The sequence below is a fragment of the Bos indicus x Bos taurus genome, chromosome 10 (genome assembly GCF_003369695.1).
Source record: "Bos indicus x Bos taurus breed Angus x Brahman F1 hybrid chromosome 10, Bos_hybrid_MaternalHap_v2.0, whole genome shotgun sequence".
NCBI classification, from domain to species: domain Eukaryota; kingdom Metazoa; phylum Chordata; class Mammalia; order Artiodactyla; family Bovidae; genus Bos; species Bos indicus x Bos taurus.
Genome location: NC_040085.1, coordinates 50,440,999 through 50,464,954, shown reverse-complemented (window position 1 = coordinate 50,464,954; position 23,956 = coordinate 50,440,999). Strand labels below are relative to the sequence as shown.

The 23,956-nt window shown below is 37.2% G+C and overlaps 1 protein-coding gene across 1 annotated transcript in view; it reads right to left on the bottom strand.

The window, feature by feature from the left end:
• WDR72 (WD repeat domain 72) overlaps nucleotides 1-23,956 on the bottom strand; it is a 225,819-nt gene that overhangs the window by 176,341 nt on the left and 25,522 nt on the right. The window contains exons 2-9 of the mRNA XM_027553965.1: nucleotides 21,795-21,959; nucleotides 14,782-14,888; nucleotides 8,839-8,917; nucleotides 7,603-7,774; nucleotides 6,890-6,966; nucleotides 5,760-5,879; nucleotides 4,635-4,780; nucleotides 4,157-4,253 (exon numbers count right to left, since the gene is read on the bottom strand). Coding sequence (XP_027409766.1) covers nucleotides 4,157-4,253; nucleotides 4,635-4,780; nucleotides 5,760-5,879; nucleotides 6,890-6,966; nucleotides 7,603-7,774; nucleotides 8,839-8,917; nucleotides 14,782-14,888; nucleotides 21,795-21,947 — 951 coding nt within the window. The 5' untranslated portion in view covers nucleotides 21,948-21,959. The remainder of the gene's footprint in view (nucleotides 1-4,156; nucleotides 4,254-4,634; nucleotides 4,781-5,759; nucleotides 5,880-6,889; nucleotides 6,967-7,602; nucleotides 7,775-8,838; nucleotides 8,918-14,781; nucleotides 14,889-21,794; nucleotides 21,960-23,956) is intronic.

The following is a 23,956-nucleotide window of genomic DNA, read 5'->3' as shown; positions in this document are numbered from 1 at the left end:
ATTCTCATCACAAGAAGTGCCTATCCTCCAAGAGGTAATAAAATAGTCATTAACAGTGAATTCTCTTGGGATAAATACCTGGATTCAAATCCTGGTTTTAGCTCATACTAAACTCTATTACCGGAGAAGGCAATGGCACCCCAATCCAGTACTCCTGCCTGGAAAATCCCATGGATGGAGGAGCCTGGTGGGCTGCAGTCCATGGGATCCCTGAGGGTTGGACATGACTGAGCGACTTCACTTTCACTTTTCACTTTCATGCACTGGAGAAGGAAATGGCAACCCACTCCAGGGTTTTTGCCTGGAGAATCCCAGGGACGGGGGAGCCTGGTGGGCTGCCGTCTATGGGGTCACACAGAGTCCAACACGACTGAGCCACTTACTTTCACTTTTCGCTTTCACGCATTGGAGAAGGAAATGGCAACCCACTCCAGTGTTCTTGCCTGGAGAATCCCAGGGACGGGGGAGCCTGGTGGGCTGCCGTCTGTGGGGTCACACAGAGTCGGACACGACTGAAGTGACTTAGCAGCAGCAGCAGCAAACTCTATTACAAGAGCCAATTACTTCATTTAGACAATTTACTTAACCTTCCTGTATCTCTTTTTCCCCTAACTGTGAAAGAAGGCTAATAAATAAAAGCACCTACTACATAGAATACTGTCAGGATTAATGAGTTGATAACAGTAAGTACTTAGAATGGTGGTGCTAGTGGTAAAGAACCCTTCTGCCAATGCAGGAGTCAGAAGAGACACAGGTTTGATCCCTGGGTCAGGAAGTTCCCATGGAGGAGGGTATGGCAACCTACTCCAGAATTCTTGCCTGGAGAATCCCACAGACAGAGGAGCCTAGTGGGCTACAGTCCATAGCATCGCAAAGAGTTGGACACAATTGAAGCGACTTAGAACACATGCACAATAAATAGAAACCTTTTATTCTTAATATCCATTCTCAGAATAAATGAGAAATTCACTCCAAAGTCCATTCCCAGACTCTGGAACCAAATTGCCTAGGTTCAAATCTTGTGAATTAACCTCTCTGAGCATCAGTTTCAAAATGGGGTCATGGTGGAAATGCATGTACATAAGACCATGTGTGTTTAACAATAATAAAGACTCAAAAAAAAAAAAAAAAAGTTACCTATCATCATTGTCATTGTCATTACTCTTAGTTCATGCTCCCAAATTCCTTATCTGCAATCTTCAGGCTGTTTCTATCCTATCTACTTCCACCTCAACACTGCAGTCTTACTCCACAGCTAAGACCTTGGAAAGCCCAGTTCCTCATCTCAGCAGTCAGGATCCCTGCTATAGTCTTCTATGATCATCAGCTATGATTTGAAGCTAGGGAGGCTCTCATAAAGCTGTTGGAATAAAAGATGAGTCCTTATTCTTGCTACTACAAGTCCATCAGCAGATAAGCCCCTGGTGTCCCATGAGAACATGCTATTGTCAAACAAGCAGATTCAATTCTATGGCATCACTCCAAAAAACATGTTTATAGAGCATAATTCCATTGTATCCATTAACCTCAGCTCCCTACACCACAAAAATGCCTTATTACCTTGTAATTGTAGGAGGCACTAAGAAGTCTTATATTTAGTGAATATTGGTGATGTTTTGAATAGGGAGAAACTGAATTTAGTTTCGTGGCTAGATAAAGGGCAATTAACAGTCTAAGTAGACCAGCTTCTTTTAGTTTCAGATTATTCTATTCATTTTCATTAGCTTTCAGGTACTTGTAAGATACTGAAACAAGTACTTGTAAGATATTGAAATAGCTGTGGTTGTCTAAATAAAAATTATATATCAATAGAAGACTCACAAATCTGTGTCTTCACCTTTTGAGACATAAAGAAAGGCAGCTTCCTCTAAAATTAGTATTTTTTAAAGTTAATTTGTAATTGTTTTTATTTTTCTTCATAGTTATGCATAGCATTGATACCTGCAGTAGAGCAGAAGCTCTTAAAGGACATTTCTCATATCTAGCTTTTAGGGCAAAGTGTGCTATGTAACGGAGAAGGCAATGGCACATCACTCCAGTACTCTTGCCTGGAAAATCCCATGGATGGAGGAGCCTGGTAGGCTGCAGTCCATGGGGTCGCTAAGAGTCGGACACAACTGAGCAACTTCACTTTCACTTTTCACTTTCATGCACTGAAGAAGGAAATGGCAACCCACTCCAGTGTTCTTGCCTAGAGAATCTCAGGGACAGGGGAGCCTGGTGGGCTGCCGTCTATGGGGTCACACAGAGTCGGATACGACTGAAGTGACTTAGCATAGCCTAGTGCTATGTAAAAATGCATTCAGGAACTAAAAAGGAAGAATGGGAAAGCCCTTTTTAAAAAATAACTTAAAATGCCTTTTTAAGCAAGCCATAATACTGCTTTTGTGATCAACAGCAAAACAAAGCTCTACTGCAACCCACAAATTCCTTTAGAAACAGGGCTCCACACCATAACTCTAAAGTTTGCCTGTGCCCTAATGGCACTTGGAGTTTTAATTTTCAGTTGACACTACTTAATTAAGTTTTTGCAATAAAACCTCACAGGTATGTTAAAGAGATAATACTGAACTATAGGATTTGCAACAACTATGCTGCCTGCTTAAGCAAACCGACACTGTAAAAAGTAACATACTTCCTTGGCTGACACATCAATAATTCAGAACTCCTCCATTCTCCATGAAATACCTTTTGGAGAATTAACTGATGACTAAATCCAGTAGGAATATTTTTGGGGGCTCCAAAATCACTGCAGATGGTGACTGCAGCCATGAAATTAAAAGACACTTGGTCCTTGGAAGAAAAGTTATGACAAACCTAGACAGCATATTAAAAAGCAGAGATATCACTTTACCAACAAAGGTCCATCTAGTCAAGGCTATGGTTTTTCCAGTAGTCATGTATGGATGTGAGAGTTGGACCATAAAGAAGGCTGAGTGCCAAAGAATTGATGCTTTTGAACTGTGGTGTTGGAGAAGACTCTTGAGAGTCCCTTGGACTGCAAAGAGATCCAACCAGTCCATCTTAAAGGAAATTAGTCCTGAATATTCATTGGAAGACCTGATGCTGAAGCTGAAACTCCAATAGTTTGGCCATTTGATGCAAAGAGCTGACTCATTTGAAAAGACCCTGATGCTGGGAAAGATAGAGGGCAGGAGGAGAAGGGGACGACAGAGGATGAGATAGTTGGATGGCATCACCAACTCAATAGACATGAATTTGAGTATACTCCAGGAGTTGGTGATGGACAGGGAGGCCTGGCATGCTACAGTCCATGGGGTCGCAAAGAGTGAGACACGACTGTGTGACTGAACTGAACTGAAATCCAGTAGGTTAAAAAAAAACAACTTTCATTGACACTACTAAAGTAAAATAGCTGCTTAAATTTTCAGGCTTCATAGAGTGTCAAAGATATAATTTAGTCGAGTAAAAGCTCACAATTACATCCTCAACTCTTTGCCAAGAACCATAATTTTATTTAACAAGAAACTTTATACAGAAGAATAGCTAAATGCATGTAAGAATGATCTCAATATACAGTTAAGTAAAAAAAAAAAATCAGGATATGAGCCATTTGATGAAATTTAAAAATTAAAGTAGATGCTTCAAAATGTTAATAACTTTGTATCAAAATATCTATCAAAAGGGTTAGTGGAAAACGTGTGTGTGTGTGCGTGTGCGCGCGTGTGTGTGTGTGTGTATATATGCAGACAGCAAGAGAAAGAAAGAGAATGAGAGAGAGAAGAAATAAATATGGCAAATGTTGATGACTATTGAATCTAGGTAAAGGGTATGTGATTATGTACTATTCTTATAGCCTTTCAAATATTTGAACATTTTCCAATTAAAATAAGTAAATACATAAAATAAAAAACTTATAGTGAATATTTATAGTGATAAAATTAGAACTTTTAATTTCTCCCTTTTTTAACATTTATCATTTTTCTATAATAAGTATGTATTGTTTAGTTAATCAGACTTAAAAATAGATTTCTTAAAGGCAAAGATTTCAGTAACCATTAACAGTTAGATTTAATTTTCTCATTAACAACTTAATGTGATGCTTCAATTCAATTTTTTCAAGCCAGACTCTGTTACAGACAAAGTAACACTTATCTGAAACAGCTTTGATGCAGTCACTCTCTTCTTGCATTACCTTATTTTCCTGCACAGAAGTAGAGCACAGTAAATGAGGATAAATGGTCTCTTTAAGCAGTGTTCCATCAGCAGGGTATATGCTTTTTGAAAGCCCACTGCATAGCAAAATATAAAAAGCAAAGTTTAGAACTTTGGGGTTCTTTATTCAGTATTTTCCCCTCCCACTTTCAAAAGCCGGATGGTACCATTCAGTTTTCTAAACTCTAGTTAGAAATTGTTGGGTTAATAATTACAAGTGACTTTTTGAAAACCCAGCACCAGCTGTACAAGTTATACATGGTTAATCTCATTCCTTCATCCCCTGCTGTTTTATACAAAGGCTAAAGCCTACCAAGCCCAGAGTAAATCTTCTAGTGCCAAAGTTGTTTTGTTCTGGTTTTTGATCATGGGCAGCATGCGGGGATTTTTCCATAATAAACCTCCCAAAGTTCATTTTCTACCTGAATGTTTTGTATGCCGTTTCCATCTGAGCCCACCTGTTCAGCAGCTGATAGATATAACTGTGACCATCTTCTGTCCAGATGATGATTCTGTGAGCAGCAAGCACTTCTCCACCAGCAAAGAACTGCCCACTCCCACTAACTTCAGTCCAAAGAAGGGAAAAATCACAATAATCATAAACCTAAAATACAGAATGAATGATGCTTGTTAACAAAAGCTTCTAATCTAATCTACCAAGGAGAAAGATAAAGTATGCTTATCAAGACTATTTAGATGACAGTGTTAAAACAACAACCAATTAAATATTAGTAACAGGCCACAATGCATTCATAGACCAAGATAATACTTCATTAGTGCTTATTTTTTCACATTTACCCTAGGTAGGTTTCAGTGGATAAACTATCTATCTGACAGAAACCTTCCAGAAAGTGCTTCATAAGTACAGAGACCAAAATCATTAAGCACAGAGACCAAAACATCCCAAATTTCCTATATAATTTCATTTTTTCCATATGGATAGTCAAACATGAACATTTGAAAAATTTATTACACACAAAAAAGTTAATACAGTAGAAATCCTAAAGTACATGTTAGGCCATGTACTTTACATTTTACTTCAGAAATATATTATAGGCCTTTAAGTAAGACAATGTAGTTTTGTTAACTGAGCCAAGTATATGAAATATCAGAGAAAAAGAGGATGCTGTCAAATGATAGTAACTTAGCTTTCATTTCCTCTTGGAGATGTTGGTGAATATAGTCACAAGAAAGGAATCCCTAAAAACAAATTTAATGACAAAGCAGGAAAAGAAAAAAGATCTAAAAGTCAGACCAATGTATGTACAGAAAATATTAGCTTTCTTTTTAATACTAAAGTGTAGGCATCATTCTTTAATCTGAGATAAATGCTCATTATTATAATATTTTGTTATTCATAAAATTAAGATGTACTTTATATATACAATATCCCGGAAAGCAAAATGACCCAATTTGGGGAAGGAAAACTGATAAAAGTTGGTCATAAAAGACAAGTAATTCACTGCTGTCATAACAATATTGTAAAATGTTTGTATCATATTTAAAATATATTCTTCTAATTTTTCCACTAAACAAGATAAAAATCAAATTGCATTTGTGTTTATTATGTTATTTAATAATACCTTCCAACATTTAGAAAATACCACCAGTAGAAGTCTCTCTGTATATGTGCAAAATCGTATTGCTCGGCAGTTCAGGGAATCAAGAAATTTGGATTCCTTTTCATAAACATCTTGCTTTTCCTTCAAAAGGAATAAAATTACATTAGTACTAGTTGTAGGTAATTTATATCAAACTGCATGAAAAGGCTCCTCCCCTGTACACCTGAAGTAGATCACACTATTATTATAAAAAAGCAGCCAATTTTTCTTTTGAGTTTTCTGAACTAAGAAGCTACTTTGCAAAGGAAACCATAAAGAGGAAACCCAGTTGAATTCAAGCATTCATTATATACAATAATTCAATAAACATGCTTTTGGGGAATATACTGTAGGATACTGAAAATGTAAAGATATGAATAACATTGACTTTTAGATGTAGCAGAAAGATAAAACCATGAAAAGTAAAAACAATTTGTTAAAAACTTTTGAAGTATCTTAATTGCTAAAGTAGAAGAACAAAATATTTTGAAAAGACAAAAGGTGATCAGCACAGAATACTTAGAATACTATGTTCTTAATGTTTCTGATACTGCTGGGTATGTGTTGGTCTCAGGATACCAACACAATTCCCATGCTATGGAATTTCCCAGCTAAGAAATTCTGAAGGATAGCCCAGAGCATGAGGCAGCTGAAAGAATTCTGTCAGGAGCACAAATACTGTGACTGCTGTTTCGTTCATCACCTCAACTTGTAGCCTGATGCCAGAGAGCAGGTGAACAGACTGGACTCGCAGTCTATGTTACCCTCAGTCATTCGTAGTAACCGCCCTGCCACTGCCACTGCTCACACACAGCCAGAAGAAAGGGAGTCTTCTGTTGCAAGGGACAGAGAAATATTCCTCTATGATGGATTTTTTCAATTAAAATCAACGTGTGTGTATGTGTATGTGTGTGTGCATGCGTGCATGTGTGTGTAGATAAAAACGTGTGTATACATATGGAAAAAAGGTTAGGAGAGATACCATCCAATTGTTACCAATGCCCACAGCTTGGAAAAGAGATAGGGAAAAGTACACAGAAGTACTTCTAATTTTAAAAATTTCAATACATATGCTTGAATTGGAAGAATAAAGGATAAATTCACAAGCCAACCTGAATGCTGTTGATAGATGAAGAAAGATCCCATACTTTGAGCTCACCAGCTACTGATACGGCCAAGAGAGAATCTTCTGTAAAAACAACAAACACCACATGTAAACTGATCACTGTTATAACCGGTTGCCCTGAAGATCATTTCATAGTCATTTAAGGATTATCCAAGGCTACATATGTAGAAAATACTAAATTTTTTTTAAAAAATAAAAGAATAACCATTTTAGGTCACATTCTAAATTTGTCTTAAAATTTCAAAGTCATTCCATGTAAAAGGAGAGCACCACTGAAAGCCGATCCATGTTGCAAACCACCACGGCGGCAATACGGATTACACCTTCCTGTTTTGGAAATAAGTAAGGAGCTAGCCTTCCCTCCTTACAGGAACTGAATTCTCTTCTTATCTAGAGGAATTCAGCACAGCAAGTCCAAGAGTCCGGTTAATCCACAACAAACCTCTGCTTGTCACTCTTAGAATGTATCAAGCAGAACTGGGGCATGGCAACACTGTGTCTCCTCTCCCCACTTCATCTTGACCTCTTGCTGACTTTCCAGTGATTTGAACCACTGGGATGGGTGTTCTCAGTTTCTCTTGATCTGGCTTAGATAAACACAAACACACATTCTGAACTCTTGCCCAATAATTTAACAAATAATTCGAAGGTGATATTTTCAAACGCTGTCCCTAGTGTTAGAGAATACCTAACTATTACCTTGAATTGTCATGGAGTGAACAATGCATATGCAGTTGATCCAATCAGGAGACTGAGATGACACGAAGGTGTGAATAATAACCAAGCTTTTGGCATCAATTATAAGAACATCTTGATATTCTCCACAACACAGAAGCCAGCCTTCTGTCATCCGGGCTGAGCAGTGGTAATACTATGCAAATGGAATTCAAAACAAAAGTTTAATTATCACCTGCAATTAACAGAATTTTGGATGTGGTGAAGACTTCTGTTAATTTTAATTTTATCATCTATCAATTAAGGTATTAGGCTGAATAGCAACCAAAATTTATTTTAGTTCAATGATTGTATACTTCTGAAGGGTTAATTTTGCACTTTATCTTGCTTATATTTCATCATTTTTTCTGGAGAAGGAGGAGGGGTCTTTTAAGAAGAAGCAAGTTTAGTCCAAATCATGGAAAGCTCATAATTATATTAATTCTGGAATGCTGTGTGGAACTAAACAACAAAAACAGGTTTCCCATCCTAGCAATACTGTTATGTGTTAAGAAGAAATAAAAATGAAGAACTTTTGAGGAATTCTTGTGCCAAATAAGTTTTAAGAATGGCTTATATCAAAATTTATAATCTACCCTTGACAATCACAATGCAAAAATTTTGATCCCAGAAAGGAGTTCATAAGTGATCCACTGCAAGTCATCAATGCTAAAAGCAATGTGTACGATGTAAAAAACAGTGTCAGTACCATTGGAATCATGCAGCTACTTTAAGTATATGTTTGGGGTCCATCTACCAAAAGTCCAAACCTCTTTTCAATACTGGGAAGTGATTATAAAGTGATTATTATTTCATAAATAAGAAATTCAGAACCTATGCACCCAAAAGAGGCTTAAATTGGAAACAAGGGAAAAAACTTTGCTTTATAAAACTGCCTGTTGATAAAATGGAAACAATTTTTGTGTGTGTCATTGTGAGTATATGTTTTGTAAATGTAACTAAGGAAAAATAAGGAAATTGTCTTTCAAATGTGTCTATGTTAGAAAGATACAGAAATATAAGAAATATTAAGAAAAAATGGTTAAGTAGTTACTCTGGGGAAAGAAAAATGCCAAAATAACAGAAGATAACTGACACTTCTAATGACAAAATAAAAATTCAAGAAAAGAATCCCTCTAAAGTCTTTAAACGCGTGCTAAGCAAATGATCTGAAGGCATTGTAGAATCTGGAGATGTTCTGAAGGAAATGATCATACTTACACAGATTGCAGTGTGTCTGTAAGGAAGTATGGCCTTCTCCACGCACTGTCCATTGGTGACATTCCAAACACACATCTCCCTAGCAGAGATAACTTTGCATTATTCTCTGTCATTTCCACTCAATTGGCTGGAATAATTTTTGTGCCACCAAGTTTTTCTTTAGTGCTGCACTTAAATGCAGCCTGATCGTTTATGTGGCTTTTCGCTACAGATTACTAGGCAAGAAAATGTTGTGGTCATTAGCAGGGATGACATACTGTATCTGTGTCTTTTTGTTTGGTAATTATACCCTGCCACCAGCCTACAAGCCATATTTGAGTGCCAACCTGACTTCCAACCAATTGTGGGGATGCCGCTAACCAGCCTGGGAGAGTGACAGGACGGCAGTCTTTCTATGGAAACTGCAAAGTATTGAAAATGCTTTATTTTACTGAGCTTAAAACTACATATTCTGAAAAGCATAATACATCGTGTTGCATCTCTGGAGCTCAGGTATATTTTTGTAAAAATAAACAGTGCCACCAAGAGGCCACATTTGGTCTGTCATTGATACGCTTAATTCCTTCTCTTCTGAAATCCTGAAATCACCCTTGTCACTAAATAGTAAGAAAATTCTCATTTTTTCGAAAACTCTGCCTTGATTACATATATGTTATGAAGATACAGATACGGTTTTGAAATCCAGTTACAAATACATCCAGTGTAAAGCAGTTTAAATCTGTATGATTTCAGTTCACAAAAACCAGAACGGCTATTTCAGAGTTGTTTGGTAATATTCTTCAGTTTCAACACTTTCAACACATAAGCAAAATTTTCCATGGAAGAAAGGTGAAAGCTTTATTGGCTTAAATGGAGAGCTGCTATTAAGAAGCAAATGATATGGACCAAAAACAGTAAGTGCTGTATGCATTTGGTGTTTGCAGACTTTGAGTTTTTTTCTGGCCAAACACTGAGAATCAATCTTGAAATCAATGGTTCTCAACCTGAGCTGATTCTGCCCCACAAAGGACATTTGACAATGTTTAGAGACATTTTTGGTTGTCACAACTAGGAACACGATACTGGCATCTAGTGGGGAAGGCTAGGGATGCTGCGAAATGTGCTACAATGCTCAGACACGACAAAGAATTCTTCAGTGGCCCAAAATGTCATTAGCGTTGAAGGTGAAAAGTCATATCCTAGATATAGAACTAGATATATGTAGTGGTTTTATTTCTCTTTGTTTATATCAAACTGTAGGCCAGAAATAATTTGAGGTAACCTGGAAAGGCATGCACCTCAATAAAACAGGGGGAAAGTGAGTATATGTGTGTGTGTGAAAAATAAGACTGGGGAAAAGGTAGAAACTGAAATCATATCTCAAAAGTTTTACATATATATATATATATATATATATATATATATATATATAAAGAAATGGAACCTTAAGCAGCCATCAATATAAAATTTTAGCTCTACAAAATAATTTAAGTTCATCAGTGTGGTTCTCAACTCTAGCTATTCATCAAGCATCACCTGTGAATATTTTTTAAAAGTTTCCTCAGAGATTGTAATCTCGTGGCTCTGTGTTGGAGTCCTGGCATGCAGGGTTTTGCAAAGTTTTTGGTCAGTTAACTTGTTTCTAGATAACTCTAACTCTAAACCAGTGGCTCTAAATTCTGACTCTACATTGGAATTATCAGGGAGCTTTTTAAAAATACTGATGTCTGAGACCCAACACAGACATCAATCCAGGCTAATAAAATCACAGTTTCCAAGGTTGAAGCCTGGATATCAATAAAAGCTCTCTCAGTGATACTAATGTTTCTAAACTCTCTTGGATTCTAATGCTTTCCCTGTTTGTTTGCTTATCATGTTATAGTCTACCTTAAATTGGAAAAAAAATACAAAAACATCTTATAGTAAAAATTAACCCTTTGCCAATCAATTCTATTAAAGAAAGAAAAGCCAATTTATTGTACATCGAAAGTAGCATTGGCATTGAGCTGGAACTGCTCAGTTACATATCTAATAAGACATGAAAATTAACTATTAGAATGGACATTCTTTTTGTTTTCAAATACTGCTCCCAAACTTTATACATAGATTAAATCACCTTCGACTGTAAAAATGTAGTTTAACAATTTACAAAAATTTTTAAATTTCAGTGAAACGAAAAACACACTGGAAAAAAATCTATAACACACATAATTAGAATATTATTAAATTCCCACTAAAAATTCCTTTGCAAAGGGCCTTTTTTTCTTATTCAACTCCACATCCCCACCTGCTGCTGCTGCTGCTGCTGCTAAGTCACGTCAGTTGTGTCCAACTCTGTGCGACCCCATACGCCAGCCCATCAGGCTCTCCCGTCCCTGGGATTCTCCAGGCAAGAACACTGGAGTGGGTTGCCATTTCCTTCTCCAATGCATGAAAGTGAAAAAAAATTCACTCAATGAATACATAAATCAGTCACTACTCTTTCATTCACTTTCTGTGTCTCAAAAATACACTGGTTTCTCTTGGCTCTATTCCTATGTTCATATTTGTGTGCTTACAACGCTGTTATCGTTGCTCACATTTTAATGAAGCATCTAGAGGGAAAGGAGATAAATATGAATGCTTGGTTTGCAATCTTGAATTAAAAATCCATTATATTCTTCAAATTCACTTTTGTTTTCAATAATACTTTTGGGTTTTCTTTGGCATTCTCAGGCTCCTATTTTCTTATGCCCACTTCTTCAATGTTGGTTTTCCTTTGATTTGTGTCTTAGGCTTTCTTATATTCTCATATTTCATACTCTCTCTAGATAAGTTATCTATTCCCATGGTTTCAAGTACCATCAACATGACATTGGAAGCCAAGGTCTCTTCACTGGACTCTAGATTTCCACAGGCAACTAGCAATTGCATGTTTCTACCTGGATGACTTGCAGGACTTCACACCCCTTGTTTTTAGAATGAGGCCTACTATCTTCCCTCCTGTGTTTTCATTCTTAATGAATATCATCACCAGTGAGTTTTCCAAGTCATTCTTAACCTCACACTTTCTCTCACAGCCCCAGATATGGGGTACCCACCATTCCAAATATATTCCTCTGAAATAGCAGCATTAGCACCGTCCAGGAACATATTAGAGATGCAAGTTCTTGAACCTCAGTCCAGATCTACTGAATCTGTACCTCTGAGAATGGGGCTCAGAAATCCATAAGTGGTCCTGAGAAAGGCTCAGATTTGATGAACACTATCTTAGAAGACTGTCTGCATGCCTGTCTCTCTAGTATCATCTCTTGCTGATGGTTGGAAGTTTTATTAATAAGTAATAACTCTATCAATGTAAAGCCTTTTTGTCTTAAGGTTTTATTAACTAAATATATTTACAAATATAATATGCTGATATAGCTATATTAACATTTTCAGCAGTATTTCCCTGATAAATCTCTTTCAATCCATTTCTTTTTAACTTTTATATATCCATATGCTGTTTTTGTCTTTTAAATTGTTTTACAATTTTACTGATGGGCTTAGTCCCTTTACTTAATTGAGTTACTGGTTTATTCAGATTTATTTCAATTATCTTATGCTGTGCTCTTTGTCTCATTTATTGTTGTTGTCTTAGGATTAAAGAACATTTTTTTCTTTTTTTAAATTGGAAGTTATATATTCTATCTTTTTTCATTTTTATTTTTTTTTGTTTGTTCTTTTAGCAGCTACCCTGGAAATGTCAGCATGTATATCTAGTTTAAAGTCTAAGGTTAATCAATATCTTTACCCACCTTTGTAACACCAGAGCATATGGAGTCTGATCATTATATTTATTATATACAGTTGTTGATTAGGATTTTGTGTATATATGGGGGAGATGGATGGGAGGTACATATGAACATTATTGTAATGTAATCTGTGTTTATTTAAATTTTCTAAAACTTTGCTGAGTTTTGTTCAGTATTCTTTGTTCCATCAGAGCTTCCTTCTGAAATCATTGTTCTTACTGAAAAATATAATTTAGATTTTCATTACTTATAGAGGGTCTGTTGGCAGTGAACACTCTCAGTATTTGTCTTAAGTGTTACTATTTTGCCCTAATTTTTTGAAGGTGTTTTTGCTAGAGATATAATTTCAAGTTGATACATATTTCCTCTCCACTTTTTGAAGATATTTCACTGCTATCTAGTTCTCATTTTATTGTTAAGAAGTTAGCTCTCCGTTTAATTAACATTCCTTTATAAGTAATCTGCTTTTTCTCACTGTGTACTTCAGGATCTCTTTTTCTTTGGCATTCCACCATTTCAACATCAGGGTCCAGGTATTTACTTCCTATATCTTAGAATTTATTTATCATAAAATTCAATGGGATTCCTGAATATTAGGATTTATGTCTACAGATGAAATAATACTAAGTGAAAAAAAACAAACAAACTAAGTCGGGAAGTAGTCATGATCAGCATGAATCTGATCATTTTGGAGGCAGAAATGCTAAGCCCACAGTCACTTCCTGGAACTTTTAAAAGCTAAAAAAAAAAACAAAACAAAAAACATTGTTATTTGGAGAATGATTGGTCCAGCCTAGCAATTTTAATAAGTTTAAGTAAACTGAATTAGGATTTGCTAAATATGCAATGGCTAAAGTATAAATTGCTTTAGAAGAATCTCGTAGATGTAGGGTGTCAGACCCCAAAGAAACAGAGTTCTAGAAAATTCAAATCATCTTAGAAAATGAAGACCAACCAGATTCTCTAGTTCTTTAGCAATCATGGTTACAGGACTTATACAGCTGAATTCATCTATTATCAAGAATACGTCCATTAACCCCTAGTTTCTTTCCTGAAGCTAGGCTACCATGGACAAAAACTTCAAGGTGGAACACAGGTAGTTTTCAGATGTTTCTCACTCAGCTATTAACTTTCTCAGTTCTGCAAGTAGTGTCAGAAAAATTCACCATCCCCAAATTCTCTAGATCGGGAATAAATATCTCAGCTTGTGTGGCAGCCCTAGTGTACAAAAGGAAGGTGATTGTTTAAAAAGAATGTACTAAGACATTTCATTTGAGCCTTATTCAAAGTCCCGTCTCTCTAAGAATAACAGTTATGGCTTTGCTATAATCTATGAGAACACAGGTATCTCTTTGCTGTCTGTACCACTAGCCTTTTTGTTAAACTATTCCATTTCTAAAATTAAACACTTGATTCCTCACTGTTCTTTTGTGCCTCAGAATTCAAAGCCATAGAATTTCTCCTTGGGTTAAAATTTTAAAAGGAGGGAATTCTCTTCTTTCAACCAGCAACCTAATCCCTCGTTCACTAACTCATGCTGAATGGATTCTGCATTCTGGAGTATACTTTGCCAAATATCTCTTCGGCACAGAAGTTCATAGTAGCTCTTCCATAAGTAGGGCTTTTTCCTACAGCTAAGTCTTATTTCATTTGAATAAACCTCCCTCCATGAAACTGCACCCAATCACTATGTTCCTTCTCCTTCTCACTTCCACACCCCCACTAACAAGTGAGTCCTCTCCTCTGTTTGTTTTAAAATAATATCAAGCAAGTGTACAACATAAAGATTGTAACTGCTGAATTATTTTACAAAACTATGAAAGCTTGCATGGGTTTGCTTAATAGCTCAAAGGGAGTTACTGCATGAAAAAAAAGACAAGTGCTCAGACTTTTCCATTTTGAATTCTATACTAAGCAGCATTTTCCAGCATCCTTTACATAGTGAAGCTGCCACAAGGTCTGATAAGCACGTTGGGATGTTCAAAGATTGGGAGTTATAATATTGATTACTTTCCTGGGGACTGTCACACAAGTCTTAATCAACCATTCAAGATCTGACTTTTCTTATATGTAAAAGGAACATGTTAATCACTAAAGTTTCCTTCAGCTCTAGATTTCTGTATCCCATTAGAGTGCTTTTGTAATGGACACAGAATGGAGAGGGGTACACAGTCTCACATATCTTACTTACCCATTTTCAGCAGCACTAACTACAAAGGGCTGTTTAGAGAAGTCTCTCGCTCTTGCCAAACACATCACTGAAGCTGAGTGACCAAAAAGAAGTTCTTTGGCAGAAATCTGAAAATGATGACAGTAAACTTTTAAATAGCGGTAAACTTTTTAGTTGAAGAATATAATATGACATTATAAAATTACTCATAATTCTAATTAGGAAATGGTCTTTGTTTCTGTTTTATATAAGTTTCAGGAAAAATATCAAAATCCCCAGGATAATAAACTTCTAGATAAAGGAACTATGTTATATACACTTTTCATTTGTTTTTTTGGTTTTGTATCCATCATGAAGCCTAGATGATGGCCAGACCTGTTTTACAAGATCTAGGTTTTGAATACAAATAAATCAGTGTTGATGTTTATTATGCACAAAATGTACCTCAACGGATAGTAGCAGATTTATGCACAGATTTCAGAATTCAGGAATGGGTTTACAAAATAATGCAGAGAAAATATTACCTTTCCTGTAACCATTACAATGCTTTACTTGAAGTCCTGCCTCAGAAATAATGAAAATGAACTTTTGACTTTAGAAATAAAATTTTAACTAAGCTATTATTTAAAATGCCATTTTTTTCCTCCTATATGTGAATTTTTAAAATGACACCAAAGACTAATTCTTCCATTATCTCATATGTGAAAGAAGTCTATCCCCCGTAACACAACATATCAGAAGAACAAATTATTTCATAACATAATTCTCTGCTTTCATCTTATTTCTATACTAATCAGAAATACTTCTTTAAAAGATCTGTTATCAGAATAAATTTCTAGTGCTATAAAGAGCATTTTGTAGTTGGTTATAATCGCTTCCAATCCAAGTTCTCGATCTTCTTCCTGGGAATACTGGTTGCATCTCAGAAAACAGCATGCTGTGTTTCTCCATCATCACATTTGGGAATGCACACCTCTATGAATTTAACCCCTTTCCTCTACATTACAGGCCCAAATAAGCAAGATTCAGGGCAAATCAAGGATACTCCTCCTCAAGAGAAAAACCACTATGGACAAAATATCAGGACACAACACCACTGCCCTTTATAAGAAGTCCTCATTCTGCTACTAAATCTTCATGTGTAGTTGAATACACCGTGACAATTCACTATAACCTACTCATTTTATCACACATGCTGTGTGAAGAATAACAAAAATATAATTTTACAGTCACACAGAGTCAATTGTCATGATGAAATCTAGGGACCTTTACTTCTATTCTTGCGCTCCCATTCTTCGAAGTGTTGGTCTCCCTCACTCCCAACTCAGGTACTTCTAATGGCACAAATAAGAAAGGGAAAAGAATACACAACATGATGAGCATATACCATATTCCAGGCACTTGTGCAGCCATCAACAGGGTTTAATCCCCATCTCACAGTTAAAGAAATTAAGGCTCAAAGAGTAGAAAAAGTCAGTTGCCCAACACCACAGAGTTGGTAAATACCAGACCTAGGATTTGACCAAGATATTCATTCTTTGTCTCTACTCAACATTGCTATTCATTTTGTCATCGTTGTGTTTCCTTCTGATGAGAGTAAACTTTTAAATACCTGTAAACTTTTTAGTTGAAGAATATAATATGACATTATAAAATTATTCATAATTTTAATTAGGAAATGCTCTTTGTTTTTCCTTTATATAAGTTTCAGGAAAACTGATATATGGCATATCAAAATCCCCAGGATAATAAACTTCTAGATAAAGGAACTATGTTATACACATTTTTCATTTGTTTTTTGGTTTTGTATCCATCATGAAGCCTAGATGATGGCCAGATCAGTACTCCCACATCCAAGGAGTGGTGGCTGCGGGCGCAGGAGGGCCGAGAGGAGCTACTCCATGTTCAACGTCAGGAGGGGCGACATCGTCCAAGGTAAGGTGCAGCAGCTGTACTTTGCCAGACCAGTCGTGAAGAGATACCCCACGTCCAAGGTACGAGAAACCCGAGTAAGATGGTAGGTGTTGTGACAGGGCAGACACACTGAAACCATAATCACAGAAAACTAGCCAGTCTGATCACATGGACTTGTCTAACTCAATGAAACTAAGCAATGCCGTGTGGGGCCACCCAAAACAGTTGGGTCATGGTGGAGAAGTATGACAGAATGTGGTCCACTGGAGAAGGGAATGGCAAACCACTTCAGTATTCTTGCCTTGAGAACCCCATGAACAGTATGAAAAGGCAAAATGATAGGATACTGAAAGAGGAACTCCCCAGGTCAGTAGGTGCCCATAATGCTACAGGAGATCAGTGGAGAAATAACTCCAGAAAGAATGAAGGGATGGAGCCAAAGCAAAGCAACACGCAGTTGTGGATGTGACTGGTGACAGAAGCAAGGTCCGGTGCTGTAAAGAGCATTATTGCATAGGAATCTGGAATGTCAGGTCCATGAACTAAGGCAAATTGGAAGTGGTCAAAAAGGAGATGGCAAGAGTGAACGTCGACATTCTGGGAATCAGCGAACTAAAATGGACTGGAATGGGTGAATTTAACTCAGATGACCATTATATCTACTACTGTGGGCAGAAATCCCTTAGAAGAAATGGAGTAGCCATCATGGTCAACAAAAGAGTCCGAAATGCAGTACTTGGATGCAATCTCAAAAACAATAGAATGATCTCTGTTCGTTTCCAAGGCAAACCATTCAATATCACGGTGATCCAAGCCTATGCCCCAACCAGTTATGCTGAAGAAGCTGAAGTTGGACAGTTCTATGAAGACCTACAAGACCTATTAGAACTAACACCCAAAAAAGATGTCCTTTTCATTATACAGGACTGGACTGCCAAAGTAGGAAGTCAAGAAACACCTGGAGTAACAGGCAAATTTGGCCTTGGAGTACAGAATGAAGCAGGGCAAAGGCTAATAGAGTTTTACCAAGAGAACACACTGGTCATAGAAAACACCCTCTTCCAACAGCACAAGAAAAGACTCTACACATGGACATCACCAGATGGTCAACACCAAAGTCAGATTGATTATATTCTTTGCAGCCAAAGATGGAGAAGCTCTATACAGTCAGAAAAACAACACCGGGACCTGACTGTGGCTCAGATCATGAACCCCTTGTTGGCAAATTCAGACTTGAATTGAAGGAAGTAGGGAAAACCACTAGACCATTCAGGTATGACCTAAATCAAATCCCTTATGATTATACAGTGGAAATGAGAAATAGATTTAAGGGACTAGATCTGAGAGACAGAGTGCGTGATGAACTATGGATGGAGGTTCGTGACAGTGTACAGGAGATAGGGATCAAGACCATCTCCATGGAAAAAATGCAAAAAGGCAAAATGGCTGTCTGAGGAGGGCTTACAAATAGCTGTGAAAAGAAGAGAAGACAAAAGCAAAGGAGAAAAGGAAAGATATACCCATTTGAATGCAGAGTTCCGAAGAACAGCAAGGAGAGAAAAGAGAGCCTTCCTCAGCGATCAATACAAAGAAATAGAGGAAAACAAAAGAATGGGAAAGACAAGAGATCTCTTCAAAAAAATTAGAGATACCAAGGGAACGTTTCATGCAAAGATGGGCTCGATAAAGGACCTAACATAAGCAGAAGATATTAAGAAGAGGTGGCAAGAATACACGGAAGAACTGTACAAAAAAGATCTTCACCACCCAGATAATCACGATGGTGTGATCACTCACTTAGAGCCAGACATCCTGGAATGTGAAGTCGAGTGTGCCTTAGAAAGCATCACTACGAACAAAGCTAGTGGAGATGATGGAATTCCAGTTGAGCTATTTTAAATCCTGAAAGATGGTGCTGTGAAAGTGCTGCACTCAATATGCCAGCAAATTTAGAAAACTCAGCAGTGGCCACAGGACTGGAAAAGGTCAGTTTTCATTCCAATCCCAAAGTAAGGCAATGCCAAAGAATGCTCAAACCACTGCACGGTTGCACTCATCTCACATGCTAGTAAAGTAAAGCTCAAAATTCTCCAAGCCAGGCTTCAGCAAAATGTGAACTGTGAACTTCCAGATGTTCAAGCTGGTTTTAGAAAAGGCAGAGGAACCACAGATCAAATTGCCAACATCCGCTGGATCATCGAAAAAGCAAGAGAGTTCCAGAAAAACATCTATTTCTGCTTTATTGACTATGCCAAAGCCTTTGACTGTGTGGATCACAATAAACTGTGGAAAATTCTGAAAGAGATGGGAATACCAGACCACCTGACCTGCCTCTTGAGAAACCTGTATCCAAGTCAGGAAGCAACATTTAGAACTGGACATGGAACAATAGACTGGTTCCAAATAGGAAAAGGAGTACGTCAAGGCTGTATATTGTCACCCTGCTTATTTAACTTATATGCAGAGTACATCATGAGAAATGCTAGGCTGGAGGAAGCATAAGCTGGAATCAAGATTGCCGGAAGAAATATCAATAACCTCAGATATGCAGATGACACCACCATTATGGCAGAAAGTGAAGGGAAACTAAAAAGCCTCTTGATGAAAGTGAAAGTGGAGAGTGAAAAAGTTGGCTTAAAGCTCAACATTCAGAAAATTAAGATCATGGCATCTGGTCCCATCACTTCATGGGAAATAGATGGAGAAACAGTGGAAACAGTGTCAGACTTTATTTTTTGTGGCTCTAAAATCACTGCAGATGGTGATTGCAGCCATGAAATAAAAGACACTTACTCCTTGGAAGGAAAGTTATGACCAACCTAGATAGCATATTCAAAAGCAGAGATATTACTTTGCCAACAAAGGTCTGTCTAGTCAAGGCTATGGTTTTTCCTGTGGTCATATATGGATGTGAAAGTTGGACTGTGAAGAAAGCTGAGCACCAAAGAATTGATGCTTTTGAAGTGTGGTGTTGGAGAAGACTCTTGAGAGTTCTTTGGACTGCAAGGAGGTCCAACCAGTCCATTCTAAAAGAGATCAGTCCTGGGTGTTCTTTGGAAGGACTGATGCTGAAGCTGAAACTCCAGTACTTTGGCCACCTCATGCAAAGAATTGACTCATTGACCCTGATGCTGTGAGGGATTGCAGGCAGGAGGAGAAGGGGACGACAGAGGATGAGATGGCTGGATGGCATCACTGACTCGATGCACATGGGTTTGGGTGGACTCTGGGAGTTGGTGATGGACAGGGAGGCTGGCGTGCTGCAGTTCATGGGGTCGCAAAGAGTTGGACACGACTGAGTGACTGAACAAGTTACCCTTTGTCCTGTAGGGGCAAGATTCAAGGGAAAAGTAAGAGAAGATGCTCTTTCCTTCTGGTCCTATGATTAGCCATAGAAAATTTTAAGGAAAGCTCTCATGTGGAAAATCTCACAGTCATACTAATCAATATCTTATTCATGTAACTAAATTTTCACAATATCCTCACAGTGAATTTCCAAAACATAAAGCTGATCCAATTTTCTTCTTGTTTGCTCAGTGATTCTCCTTGTTTCTTCCACCCCTACCAATTTGATTTCCATTCCCACCCCATATTTCTAACCATGAATGTCTCAAAATGAGCAACTATTAGCATTTTGAGTGGAATAATATCTTTGTTGTGAAGGGGCTGTTATTACACAATGGAACGCTTACAGCACCCTGGCCCCTGCCCACTAGATGCCAATAGCATCTCCCTTCCTATTGCTCTAACCCAAGCAGAAGACTTGCTCCTAAGAAGAGCATGAAATAATTATTCCCACTGAAGATGAAGTATAGACTGATCCCCACAAAGAGCACCCTGTATTATAACATAACTGCAGTGGCAGTTACTAGCTATGCCCTTGCCCTATGACACTGCAACCTGATAGGCAGCCACCACCAGGCATTTTCATTCATGTTTAAACTTAGGTACCTACCATACTGCCTAAGTTACAATAGACACCCAGTAAATGCACGGTGAGTAAATTCCAGAAACATATGTCAAAAGATACAGATGCTAGGATTCCAAATCTCTTAAACTTATAGCAACCAACATATTATAAAAACTACTACTTCAGCCAGGAAACCCTACACTTCAACATTAATAAGAGTAGCAAGAATAGTGTAAGTCATTTAGGATTGTGAGTTTAAGTTGTAAGAGATAATAAATGCAAGGGCCAATTTCAAAGTCCAGCTGCTGTAATAATGCCCAGTCCTTCTTTCAGGAATGTTCATAAACATTGAGCTGAGCTGGTCTGCTTGCAGTTCTTGGCAGTCCTATAGTGTAACTGCTCAGTGATGGGAGATGTTAATTAATTACACTATAAAATAGAATTACAATTAATTGTTAATTTAGGTTTTAAAGTGACAAACTTTAAAGGCTAAAAATAGTCTTTGATCTTTAAAAGGCTTCTTAATGAGGGCAGTATACTTTAAGTACATCATTAGTTTAAGTGTGCAAATTGGGTCTAGAGGCTACTAGAGCTAAGCAAATATCTATTCCAATATGTTAAATGTTTATGAGTTGGGACAGGGACAATTAATTGCTAATCAATGGGCCAAATCCTAGGTGAGGTCAGGTTCTGAAATAGGACGACAACAATAGTAAATTGGATTTAGAGCTTTCCAATGTGACCTGTAAAAACACCAGCAAGCAGAGACTAAAAGAATAGCAAAAAGGCCAAACTGACAGAAACACCCAGATAATTAAGATATTACTCATTTAGTTAATAGTAATTTTCAAGGGTGCCGTTTGTTTGGATTAATGAGCCATAATTTGTAGAATTATACTTACATGTCTGTAGTTCAGTTACTTAAACATATAATTCAGGATATAAAATAGTAAAACTCAGCATAGCTTAAAGGATGATAACACTTAACTGGTAGCTAGGATTAGCAATATTCATAATATAATTTCCAATATGATCTCGACCCACCATATAATACTTCATTTTTCCAAATTCAGAAGTAAAACCCATGTATTACTTTGGTAAGTACCTTTTTAACAATCATGCAAAACTTCCACTGTCATTGCTGGTATAAGCAGCAAGCTATGTTTATCTTATAAATCTATCTGCCTCAATATTAATTGGTTTCACTAACCTTTAGTTCAGATGAGAGATTCCAGAGACAGAGTTGACCCTCTTGACTTCCCGTGACAATCATTTGCTGGTCATCGGTGATCATGATGGCAGTGATGCTGTGTGGAGGGGCCTTCTTTCCCCAGAGTGCCACAGCCTGCAGGGAGGACCTCATGGTGAAGGAATCCTGGACACACAGAAATGGTAAAAAGTGTGCACAGTTATCATTCATTAATTTTGGAAAATGTGTTGTTGTGTTGTTTCACTCAGTCATGTCTGACTCACTTGCAACCCCATGGGCTGTAGTCCATGAAGTTCCTTTATCCATGGGATTTCTGTGGCAAGAATACTGGAATGGGTTAACATTTCCTTCTCCAGAAGACTTCCCAACTCAGGGATCAAGCCCGTGTCACCTTCATTGCACCTGTGTCTCCTGCATTATAGGTGGATTCTTTTACAGCTGAACCATTGGGGAAGTCATCTCACAAATGTGTTTGATAACATAGACTTGAACAATGCGTTCTCTCAGAGCTATGAAGAAGGGTGCTTTCCCATCAAATAGAGAAGAATGTAATCAGACATTGAAATTAGCCTATCCACCCCAGCTCTGACTGTGGGTGACCTGGACTGCTCCAGAGCCCCTCTAGGCCTCTCAAGAAGAATAGAGTTGTCTAGACATTGGAATTTGAAGACAACTTTGCAGACCCTCTCTCCCCAGAAATGTCACCTCATCTAAGTAACAAATATCTAAACTTCACTATTAAAAAGCAAATATTTTCTGTAAGAACACCGTATCCTATTCTTCAAAGCTTCTTGTATGGCTGTTAAAATTGCTGTAATATTCATGTTCCACCTACACAACTTTTAATAGTAATTTTTACTTGAACGGTTTCTGTATTTGATATTTTCCTAAATGACAATTTTAATGAAATCACTATCTCCATGTGTTAGTTACAGGGTTAAAGTACAATTATAAAAAAATACCTTTCAAACACAACTTTCCAAACTTATGGAACACAGCAAAAGCAGTTCTAAGAGATAAGTTTATAGCAAGACAAGTCTACTTCAGGAAATAAGAAAAATCTCAATCTAATCTTACACCTCAAGGAACTAGGAAAAGAACAAATAATCCAAAGTTAGTTAAGGAAAGAAATCATACAGATCAGAGCAGAAATAAATGAAACAGAGACTTAAAAACCATAGAAAAGATCAGTCAAATTAAGAGCTAGTTCTTTGAAAAGGCAAAATTGATAAACATATAGTCAGACTCATCAAGAAAAGAGAGGGCCCAGATAAATATAATCAGAAATGAAAAGGGAGATGTTACCCTGAAGAAATACAGAGGATCCTAAGAGACCACTGCAAACAGTTATATGACAATAAAAAGGACAACCTAGAAGGATAGGATAAATTCCTAGAAATGAATAATCTCCCCAGACTGAATCTGAAAGAAAAAGACAAAAGGAACAGATTAATAACCAGTAATGAATTTGAATTAGTAATAAAATATCTTCCAACAAACAAAAGTAGAGGACCAAATGGCTTCACAGATGAAGAGGAAGGGAGTTAGAGGCTAAGAAAGTAAGAAGATAATAATTTCCAAGGAAAATAGGGAATCAGAGCAAAGAAAAAGAAAACCCCCAACCTCCCACAACACTCTGCTATGAGAGCTGCAAAACCTGGCAGTCTTAGGGATCTTAGTGTAAAATTAAGTCGGCCCCCAATCTCCATCACTCCTGATGGCTCCAAGGTATTCCAGCCCAGAACAATCACTGCTTATTATGGGTAAATAAAAGATGATGAGATGTCAAATGCACTCTGCTTAAGAAGTCAGAAGCAGAAAGTAGTAGCAGTTTTACCAAGTTCTAAGGATAGAGTTAAATAGTAAGTTTCATTTATCAGGAAAATTCAATTTTGGGGAATATCTCATTTCCAGAGATACCGGATAAATGTGATACAAGTGAAGATGATAAAGATGGTAATGAGAAGGGCCCACATGGATTTTAACATTCTGCTGCTATAAACACTACTCCTAACTTTGTATTAGTCCTTCTAGTATTATAACTTTTTTTTTTAAGCATTGATGCTTTTGAACTTGCGTGTTGGAGAAGACTCTTAAGAGTCCCTTGGACTGCAAGGAGATCAAAGCAGTAAATCCCAAAGGAAATCAGTCCTGAATAGTCG